The 11,651-nt window shown below is 45.9% G+C and overlaps 1 protein-coding gene across 1 annotated transcript; it reads left to right on the top strand.

The window, feature by feature from the left end:
* The first annotated feature begins 8,055 nt into the window (after window positions 1–8,055).
* Window positions 8,056–11,437, top strand: LOC145356593 (E3 ubiquitin/ISG15 ligase TRIM25-like). The gene is made up of 2 exons (XM_080209376.1): window positions 8,056–8,134; window positions 10,860–11,437. The coding sequence occupies exons 1-2, from the start codon at window positions 8,056–8,058 to the stop codon at window positions 11,405–11,407; spliced, it is 627 nt and encodes a 208-aa protein (XP_080065502.1). The 3' UTR covers window positions 11,408–11,437.
* Window positions 11,438–11,651: the final 214 nt, after the last annotated feature.

Below are 11,651 nucleotides of genomic sequence, written 5' to 3' on the forward strand. Positions count from 1 at the left end.
TTTACTTCCCTCTCAGTAACAAATTCAAGGTCTGTCTTTTGAGCTCTCGCCTTGTTGGTTTGCACCATGGCCCCGTCGTCTTATTGACCCATTTTCGATTACAAAAATCGGAGGCTCGGAGGCATCTCCCTTCAGCTTCTTGCTCACCTTGTCTGGTCCACTTTACTTTGGGCTGGGATTTCACTCTTTAAATCAGTTGGCAAATACTCGCGCGCTGTAATTCTGCCACAGTTTTTCCTGGCCTGAATAAATCCCAACCCATCGCCAATCTGTTATGGGGCTGTCATGATGTTTCTCCTACTGTAGTTCAAACTATCGTTTCCCTTAAGTAGCCAGACAAAGTCATAGAGTGATTTAAGATGATTTATTACTATAGCTAAAAGACCCTGACTAAATCTTGAAGACCAGAGTGCAGAATTCAGAAATATACAAACAATTACAGTTTCAAATTTGATTACAAGTAATTGGCATATACCAATAAAAGCATAGGAGTTATCTCTGTCCACTCACAATTATTGATTAAGGTTACATCATGCATGCACAAGGGTATAATGTCCAATGAAAAGTTGTGCATGTTATATCATCAAGCAATCACAGGTCTTTCTCTGACCAAAGGGATATCAACCTCCCTTTCCATTGTTGCTTGTTCTTATGAGCAAACATGAGCTACAGCTGCACATCATTTAATTCAATGGTCCTTGACTCTCATCTGGGTTTAATCAAGACTTGTGGTTTTTGCATGGCTTTCCCTGTGTGACTGAAATACAGCTTGCAGCTCATGTGATTTTTAAACTTGTGTGATTATTTACCATTTCACTCACCTAATTTGCACTCGGTGCATAACCAATAAACCAGAGTCTACATAGTTTGCTATAAGTTCTCATGTAATAGAAAGAAAATAGCCATTCAGAATTGTCCCTTCTCCAGAAACCTGTCAATGAGTAATAAGTAGGGAAATCCCATTGTAAACACCTTTTAGTCTATTTCACACCTCTTAATCTTCTCCAAACAAACACAGAGGCATGGCAAGACCACTTTAAAGATAAAGATCCAGTTATCGCAAGGTATTAAAGCTGTCAGTCAAACAAAGCTAACCCGCTCCCTTTGCAGCTGTGTGAACAGATTCTTGCTGGACTGAGTCGGCTAGTCATTCCTGTATTTATATTTGATGTGAATGAGTCAGTCCCTCAAGTGTTTACTGATAATTCCACTCAATGAGCTCAACTGTTCTCGTGAGAGTGAAATGACTGGGTGGAGCCTAAGTATCAGCGCACAGCACTTAACTCGAAACACTTGTTTCTGTCTTGTTAAATCTCTGCAACTCTATAGATTTGAGAAGCTGTCACGAGAATGTTTAATAGAGATGTTTCGTATTTTGTTTCCCACGTACCCTGATCACATCGAACGGTTTATTCTGGGGTAAGGGTTCCTGGCACCTCCACCTGTCCAGCCTGAAAAGTAAGACCAGTCCCACACTAGATGGATAGGTCAGTTTTCTTGGGGCTATTGAGGATGGGGCAGTGTTACTCAAACTCCAGGAAGAAATCGGGAGAAAGGGCAGTGCAGTCAGTGTTAGTCCTGAAATTGAATTTAAGCTGATGGTGTGATTTACAAAGAACAAAGAACAACACAGCACAGGAAACAGGCCCTTCGGCCCGACAAGCCCACGCCGCCCATTTTAACACTCCGTAGGTGCCTCATTCCAATCCTTCTTCTATCTATGACTTTTGTCTACGCCTCTTGGACTCCACAATAAAGGGGTGTAAATTTAGAGCATTATATGTGCGCCAGATTAAGGGAGGTCTAATTTAGGGACAATTTGTTAACACCAATCAGCCTAAGAGCACGTTTTTGGGCTGTGGGAGGAAACCGGAGCACCCGGAGAAAACCCACGCAAGCACGGGGAGAATGTGCAAACTCCCACAGACACCGACCCAAATCGGAGATCCGACCCGGCTCCCTCTAACGGCACAGCAAACAGCGATAGTCACTGAGCTGTCGTGTTATCCATTGTGCTTTGTTCACCACAGAGGGTGGTGAATCTCTGGAATTCTCTGCCCATTGAAGTGGTGGAGGCTACCTCGTTGAATATGTTTAAGTCACAGGTAGATAGGTTTCTGATAGACAGGGGGATTAAGGGTTATGGGGAGAAAGCGGGAAAATGGAACTGATCCACTTCAGATCAGCCATGATCTTATTGAATGGCGGGGCAGGCTCGAAGGGCTAGATGGCCTACTCCTGCTCCTATTTCTTACGTTCTTATGTTTATCCCTGATAGGAATCCAGTTGTTTAAAAGCAAGCGTGCAACCTCTGGATTTCCCACAACAGAAGACAGATGTCAAGTCCACAATGGCTCAGATCAACGTAGCTGTCACAGAACTTGCCACATGGGTCGAACAGCGAATGCAGCTGTTCTCCAAGCAAATCCTCGAAAAACGGAACAGCGGTTAGTGATTTCATACACTGTTTCAACCTATTACTGTTTCAGCAATATGGATAAGGCAAGTGACTATTATCTAAAGAGTAGGTGGGACTTTGCACGATGGTCAGCACCGCTGCCTCACAGCGCCAGGGACCCTGGTTTTGATTCCCAGCTTTGGTCACCATCTGCGTGGAGTTTGTGCATTCTCCCCGTGTCTGCGTGGGTTTCCTCCGGGTGCTCCAGTTTCCTCCCACTGTCCAAAGATTAGGTGGATTGGCCACAGACCCAAGGCCAGACTTGTACTCGAATCCCTGGCATTGTGAGGCTGAATAATCATAGAATACTGTACAGAAAGAGGCCATTTGGCCTATCAAGTCTGTACCAACCACAATCCCACCCAGGCTCTATCCCCATAACCTCACACGTTTACCCTGCTATTCCCTCTGACACTCGGGTCAGTTTAGCGTGGCCAATCAACCTAACCTGCACATCATTGGACTGTGGGAGGAGACTGGAGCACACGGAGGAAACCCACGCAGACACGGGGAGAATGTACAGGCTCCTGTGCAGACTTTTGATGACCTGAGGCTGGAATTGAACCTTGATCCCTGGCGCTGCGAGGCAGCAATGCTCATTACTATGTCACCTTTTAAAGAGATAGGTGCAATTTATAGAACCCCGACAGCACAGGAATTAACTTTTCATTGCCTCAATAAAATCACCACTCTTAATTTGAGAAAAAATCTAAAGGAATTTAAGTCATGAAACTTAAATCCATCTGAAAAGGTTTGGGAACCACATATGAAATGTTAGGGTGGCGTACAGTCCCCGGGCTGCAGGTCGAAGAACTGCGGCTAAATCTGGAACTTCATTATGCCATTGAAGCCTAGATGCAGAGACCAAAACCTGTGTTGCAAACAGTCCTGATCAACATCTGACCCGAGACTGGATACGGAAAATTTTCACATGTCCTAGGCAGCCAGCTAAAACGGGTGTGTTTTCCCTTGGGAGCAATAGGTCGATAGGTTTCTCTCCCTATTATGTACATATAATATGTATATTATAGGTAATAGAACCTATTGTGTATTATGGACTAGAGGACACAGCCTCAAGATAAGGTGGGGGCGCAGTTTAGAACAGAGTTGAGGAGGAACTTCTTCACTCAAAGGGTGGTGAATCTCTGGAATTCTCTGCCCGTTGAAGTGGTGGAGGCCACCTCATTAAATATATTTAAGACACGGGTAGATAGGTTTTTGGTAGGCAAGGGAATTAAGGGTTATGGGGAGAAAGCGGGAAAGTGGAACTGATCCACTTCAGATCAGCCATGATCTTATTGAATGGCGGGGCAGGCTCAAAGGGCTAGATGGCCTACTCCTGCTCCTATTTCTTATGTTCTCAGTATTGAAATGATAAATGAAGTAAATGGAACAATGTAACTTGCTGAAGATCACTGTGGAAATTAGCCTTCAATGATTTCACCTCACTATGTTTGCTTTGTGTAGAACATCCAAAGGTGAAGAACAGTGAAGAGTTCATATTTTGTAAGTATTTTTGATTCTACACTAAGTCCAGATGTGATTTGTCAGTTGTTATATGTTCCAAATCAACAGGTTCTTCACTGAAACTCTATTGAAATGGGGCTTTTACTTGCTGGCTTCATTAGGCCAGAGGCACAAGACGGATCCTCCTTGCCAACCTCACACATGCTGTCTTCAGTGTGAGACTGGGTTAAAATTGGCCCTGCTGCTCCCAGTATTGCTAACACATTAAGGCAAGCTCTGGGTATGAACAGTGTCCCTCTGCTGCAGACAGCAGCTGCCCCGGAGAGGCTGAAAATATGGTTCTGAGACATCATCAACAGATATTAGGTCAGATACCAAATCTTGAACGAAAGGTAGATTTTGCAGAGTGTCTTAAAGGAGAGAAAGGTATCAAGGCAAAGAGACGGAAGGAAGAAATGGCAATGTTCTCAGCAATGACTGAAGCCATTTAAAGAAGGCGCATGATTGGAAGACATGAATGGAGCCAGGCAAGCCAACTGGACAACAGGGCAAGAGGTGTTGGAGGGTGATTGTGTAATCAGGCAAGTCAAAAACTTTCAGACAGGTTGAGAAGTACGAGAAGGGAAAGTTTCCCTTTGTCACAATCACATAGGATGCCCTGTGTTACTTTGTTAAGAGCTGCGTCAGCACGGTGAAACAGGCGCTGATACGAGGGATCCAAGCACGGAGTTCTGGGATTTGGGAAAGGACAATGTTTGTACACCTGAGGGACGAAAGGGAAGTTAGAGATGGAGCAGTAGTTGGCAAGAATGGAGTGGTCATGGGAGGAGAGAGGTGACGATGCAGTTTTGAGGGAGAACTGGACTGTATCAGTTAACAAGGGAGACAGGATGGGAGACTGGGTGATCGCAGTTTAATGACAACTTAATAGAGATTTTGGAAACTAAAGAAAAATATGAATTCTGGTAGGGCAAGAAGGCGACCAGGATGAGAAGGTAATTCACCAATACACCAATACTGACCGATTTCCCCAATAGAATGTTATATAGTCATATTAACAGCACAAATTGCAAATCAACTTGTCAGCTTTTGATTTGTGTACTATTTATTGTAACAAATAACTCAATCAGGTTCCTAAAATTTATAAAGCTTCAAGTATGGTTTATTTATTAGTGTCACAGTAAGCTTACATTAACACTGCAATGAAGTGACTGTGATTGGTATGTGGCCTGAGTAACTCAGAAGAGGCGGTTGGCAGAGCCCAATTTGGACTTTAAAGAAGCCATTGGAATAGTTTTATTGCTGGAGATGGCTGTAGAAGGGGTCCCTGAGCTATGGGGGGAGCGGGGGGCAGGCAACAATATCCTCCAGCGAGGGGTGGGGGAGGCACCTCCTGTAACCAGTCCTCAATGAGAGAGCTTGTGTAAACCAAATGTTAAAGGGCCCTTACGATATTGAAGCCCTAATATCACCACCAGGTAGCCAAAGAAAGGCCATGACAATGCAAGAGAAAACATATTCCAGAGAGGTGCAGGTGGATCGCTGTAAAGGAACACCTGGACTATCTCAGGGGCAGGGATTCCACACCTGAGCAGGTCTCACAAGTGGCCATGGAGATGGCCACTTTCAGTATCAGTCCTCAGCTCGAAGCTGACTCCACATTGTCCCTCTGGATAGAATCATAGAACCCTACAGTGCAGAAAGAGGCCCTTCAGCCCATCGAGTCTGCACCGAACACAATCCCACCCAGGCCCTACCCCCATATCCCTACATATTATACCCACTAATCCCCTCTAACCTACACATCCCTGGACACCAAGGGGCAATTTCTTAGCAAGGCCAATCAACCTAACCCGCACATCTTTGGAAGGAAACCACAGTACCCGGAGGAAACCCACGTAGACACGAGGAGAATGTGCAAACTCCACACAGACAGTGACCCGAGCCGGGAATCGAACCCAGGACCCTGGAGCTGTGAAGCAGCAGTGCTAACCCTCCTTGCTACTGTGCCGCCCTGTCTGAAGGCACAGTCTGAAGTTTGAAGGCACAGACTCGGAGATGGGAGCTGAGGAAGTGGACGTCCAGACTGAAATGGAGGTTGAGGAGGAACCCGCGTCGCTGACCCTGCGACACTCCCTCCGGAAACACGGGTCCCCCTCTCGGTTTGCACTGTCTGACCCAGCCCCACCTTCAACAGACCTCAGACCAATCGCTAAACAACAGGAAGGAACTTCTCACCGTGGGGACACTGAGGGGGAAGTGGACTGAAGTGGGGGGGGGAGGGATGTTATGACAGGAAGTGACAATTCCATGGATAGGATCTGGTTTGTAAAAGATAGCAGTGGTCTGGCCTGTGTTATTGTAGAATCCCCACAGTGCAGAAGGAGGCCATTTGGCCCATCGGGCCTGTACCGACAACAGTCCCATCCAGGCCCTATTCCCATAACCTCACACTTGCTAATCCCCCTGACACCAAGTTCAATTTAGCATGGTCAATCAGCCCGACTCGCACACCTTTGGACTGTGGGAGTCCACACAGACACGGGGAGAAAGTGCAAACCCCACGTAGACAGTGACTCAAGGCTGGAATTGAACCCGGGTCCCTGGCAGAGTGAGGCAGCAGTGCTAACCACCATGCTGCCTGGGCTGATTCTCTACACAGAGTTTGTGCATCCCAGCAAAAGACTTGATGTACAGTAACATTGATGGGATTATCTTCAACACCTTCGCTTTTCTCTGCTTTGGCTTCTCACTGTAGACAAATCCTGGCGCAGCACTAAAAGAAAATGCCACTAAAGTTAGAAGAGAAATTCCGATTCTGCAAGGGCAGAAAGAACATTTAAAACGGGTGGTCTGGCTCTTCGGACGTGATCCCAAACGGATCCCTGGGATCATTATGGAGCAAGCAGGGCCAGTCTCTTACAAGGTTAAAGTCTAGGGTAGAACCTCAAAGAAAGGTTCATTGATAGATCTCCCCATGGGCTTCATGGTGTACAAACCCCCTTATCGAGTGAGTGGAGGCTTGCCCAATGGGATGGGACCAATGGGGGGGTGTTAAAACCTGTTGCTCTAACCCAGACTGTTGTTGGGAGGCCCCGGGGTACAGTCTTACCAGCTGTAAGGCACAGGCACAGCACTTCCTTTGGCTTCCAATAAACGGCTTCTGGTGATGGGAAACTGGGCAAGGCTGAATTACTACGGCATGGTGGCACAGTGGGTTAGCACTGCTGCTTCACAGCTCTAGGGACCTGAGTTCGAATCCCAGTTCGGGTCACTGTCTGTGTGGAGTTTGCACATTCTCCTTGTGTCTGTGTGGGTTTCCTCCGGGTGCTCTGGTTTCCTCCCACAGTCCAAAGATGTGCGGGTTAGGTGGATTGGCTGTGCTAAAATTGCCCCTTAGTGTCCTGGGATGTGTAGGTTAGAGGGATTAGTGGGTAAATGGGTAGGGTCAGGGTGGGATTGTGGTCAGTGCAGACTCAATGGGCCGAAGGGCCTCTTTCTGCACTGTAGGGTTCTATGGTTTTTACTAAGTCTGCCCCTGTCCATCACTGAGAGACGAGCAACTTGAAGTTTTGGCTTTCAGGGATAGGTGAACAGCCGGTCAAGCGACAATAAGCATCTGGAAGCTTGGCTAAATAATTGGAAATGGGTCTAATTTTGGGTCAGTCCTGGGCAGTTCCGATTCTGGACCCAAAGAGATTTCCCCTCACCACCTCCTGGTCTTTACCCAGGGAGTAACTTCAACCCTCAGAGCAAATTATTCTATTGATATCTCTCCTTATTGATCTATTTAATGTGTTTAATGAGATGTTAAATAAAATAGAAATGTGTGCCTGCAGCTACCTGTAGGATCTCACTGATTTTTGTCTTATTGTGTTTACTTTGTACAGCCACTCAAATCAAGAACATACCCAAGACCGTCTCTAGAACATATTACTTACAGTGTAAGTGTTCCTGACCAGTGCTGTGTTTTGTTCAATGATGGTTTACATTCTGTTCGATTTGCCAAATCCGCAAATAGTTCACAGGAAGTGCTTTGGAGCAACACTTCCACTTCCTGGTTCAACTCAGTCTGAAATGTGGACTGTCGGAACGACTGGAAGAAGCTGTTGTGGAATTAAGTGGCCAAAATGATCCAGATTTTCCTGCTGTCCAAATCGCATGGTCCCTCGAATGGCAAACACAGCAACCGTTCCCTGGTGGTGGGAGGTACAAAACTCCAGGCTCGAGCACAAACAGTTAGGCCCGCCCTGTGGTACTACCCTACCTGAACATCATGATAACATTTTTGATTTTGTGTGCACTCAGTGCTCTCAATTTCAACTTGACATCAATAGTACTAATTTTTTTTGTTGTTTTTATTCCAATCAAATCCAATTCAGAGTCGTTGGGCCTGTTTCCCGTGCTGGGTTGTTCTTTGTTCTTTGTTGTTTGTTCAACAAGTTGAGACATTCCCAATCCAAGTTGGCAAGACAGGGCTCTCACCTCCTGTCTTGGGCTTGACCTACAGGATCCAAGCTGATTGGAGCAGGCATAGCTCCTCCTCCAAGGCTTGATCTCATTTGCATCTTAGGCCGAGATGCCACTTTTAAAAATTGCTTCAAATGAAGTTGAAATATAACCTAACACTACACTTGATCTTAGCCAAAAGGCTTGAGAAGCTGACATCAATAGTTCTGATTTGGATCGAATTTGATACCATGTTTGGTAGCTCACTCAAATCATCCCCATGTTCTCAAATCTGGTCAGCACCAGCAATAACTACCACTAAAGTCACACTAATCCCATTTTCCAGCCCTTGTCCCATATCCTTGAATGTTATGATGTTTCAAGTGCTCATCCAAATATTTTTTCATAGGTTGTAAATTTTCCAGCCTCCACTACCTTCCCAGAGAGCACATTCCAGAGTCCCACCACCCTCTGAGTGAAAAACCTTTCTCTCAAACCTCCTCTGTCCCTCACCCTATGCCCCCTCATGATTGACGTCTCAACCGAGGGGAATGGCTGCTTCCTATTCACCCTGTCCAAACCTCTCCTAGTCTTATACGCCTCAGTCACATTCCCCACCCTCAGCCATCACTGCTCCAAAGAAAATAATAAGAAGGCTCACAACACCAGGTTCAAGTCCAACAGGTTTACTTGGTAGCAAATGCCACCAGCTTTCAAAGCGCTGCTCTCCACTCACCTGACGAAGGAGCAGCGCTCCGAAAGCTAGTGGCGTTTGCTACCAAATAAACCTGTTCGACTTCAACCTGGTGTTGAGAGAATTCTTACTGTGTTTACCCCAGTCTTACGCCAGCATCTCCACATCTAAAGAAAACAATCCAAGCCTATCTATTCTCTCCTTTATAGCTCAAACACTCCATCCCAGGCAACATCCTGGTGAATGTCCTCTTTACACCCTCTAGTTGCTCACACTTTTCCTATAGTGAGATAACTGGAACCGTACACAGTGCTCCAGCTGTGACCTAACCAATGTTCTATACAGCTCCAACATTACTTCCTCGCTCATATAGTCTATGCCACAACTGATAAAAGCAAGTGTCTCCATATGCCTTCTTAATATCCTATTCACTTGTTTGGCTGTCTTCAAGGATCTGTGAATAGTTATCCCAAGATCCCTCAACATTTCCTACATTACAACACTGACTACACTTCAAAAGTGACTTCATCGGCTGTTAGACTCTTGAAGAAAAGTGCATTATAAATACAAGTCTTCCTTTTCCTCACCCCAGTCTTAAACGGTCAAACCCTTGACCTGAGACTATTCATTCTAGAATCTCTGGCCGGGAAATTTTATAGGTTTCAATGAGATGGCTTCTCATTTCAATGCATTCCAGAGAGTACAGGGATCTCACACAACGACATTGCCAATTATTCCTTTCTCATTACACAATACCCAGTCTAGGATGGCTTGCTCGCTAGGTGCTTCCCCAGTGTACTGGTCCAGAAAACCATCCAGGAATTCCTCCTCGACGATATTGCGGCTAATTTGATTTGCCCAACCCGTACGCAGATTAACATCGCCCACAAGTACAGATCTTCCCTTTTCACGTGCATCTCTAATTTCCTGTTAAATGCCATCTCCAAAATCACCAGCTTAGGGGTCCATAGACAACCCCTACTCATGCTTTTTGCCCCTCGGTATTTCTCAGCTCTACCCACACAGATTCCACACTGTTGGAGTGAATATCCTTCCTCAGTGTGATGTTAATTGTCTCTTTAACCAGCAATGTAATTCCACTGCCTTTACCTTTTTTGTCTATCCTTCCTAAATTCTGAATACTCTTGGAAGTTCAGTTCCCATCCCTGGTCACCCTGCAACCACGTATCCATAATCCCGGTTATATCATTCCCGTTTACAACTGTTTGTGTAACTAATTCATCCACTTTGCTATGAATGCTCTGAGCGTTAAATGTTGGGCGACACGGTAGCACAGTGGGTTAGCACTGCTACTTCACAGCTCTAGGGTCCCGGGTTCGATTCCCGGCTCGGGTCGCTGTCTGTGTGGAGTTTGCACATTCTCCTCGTGTCTGTGCGGGTTTCCTCCTGGTGCTCCGGTTTCCTCCCACACCCCAAGGATGTGCTCTTAGGGTGATTGGGTGTAACAAATTGTCCCTAAATTAGTCTCCCCTCAATCTGGTTTCCGATTGGGGGTACCATAAGCATAGACATGGGTCAAGGGTGGAGGAGGAAAAACACATTGTTAAGATGGCGGCCTGGGCTCGTTGGGCCGAAGGGCCTGTTTCCCGTGCTGTGTTGTTCTTTGATTCTTTGATCTGAGTGATGCAGTTTTTCTCAAATCCCCTCCTGCCCCTTATCCTAAACCCATGCCCCCTCGCGAGGGGAGCCTACGAGGAATAGCGACTCCAATCTGTCTTTTCAAACACGTGTTGTAACAAAGGGATTTCCTTTCTTTCATTGTCTTCACAGATGCTGGAAGACTCCGATTCAATTTAAACTCTGCAAATGGCTGTCTTCACTTCTCTAACAGGTATCAGGCAGTGTGGTATTCAACACCAATAAATTACCCTGATCACCCAGACAGATTTGATAGGCAACCACAAATCCTGTGTGACTCTGTCTGGATCGGCAACTTCAGTCGTAGATATTTTGAATTTGAATTGTTCAAAAATCAGAGGAGTGACCATATTTGCGTGGGCATCACACACTCTGATATTGAAAGAAAAGGCATTAGCCTTTCCTCTGTGCTGGGTAGGTATAACCAGTCCTGGTGTTTAGATTTGCACCTAACACCACGCGATACTTTCTTAATCTTTGAGAATGGAGTCGAATCTGACGTACCAAGCGTGAGCTACAACAGGATTGGAATGTTTCTGGACAATCGGAGCTTGTCGTTTTACAGTGTGACAGACACAATGACCCTAATCCACAAATTTACAAATATAAATACACAGACAGCCTATCCTGCTTTTCGAATGGGAGCTGGAACAGCCCTGAGACTCTGTCAACTTTGCTAAAGACTAGTTTCTACAACTGAGAGTCCTGTATCGAATGCCTTGGGATAGAATGTAACTCCGACACCCAGTGGCCATTGATGACTCGTTTAGTTTAAGGAATTTGGACAGTTGCATTCACGACCAGCGCTCACAAGTGCGGCGCTGATGGGGTTTGAATTTGTAAGTGGGCGGCTGGGCGATGCCTGTGCGCCTCTAAGCTGTGGGAGGGGAGAGAGGTACAGTGATCCTCATGGGAATGCAAGAT

Source organism: Carcharhinus amblyrhynchos, chromosome 21 (genome assembly GCF_965287045.1).
Source record: "Carcharhinus amblyrhynchos chromosome 21, sCarAmb.v2.hapA, whole genome shotgun sequence".
Lineage (NCBI taxonomy): Eukaryota > Metazoa > Chordata > Chondrichthyes > Carcharhiniformes > Carcharhinidae > Carcharhinus > Carcharhinus amblyrhynchos.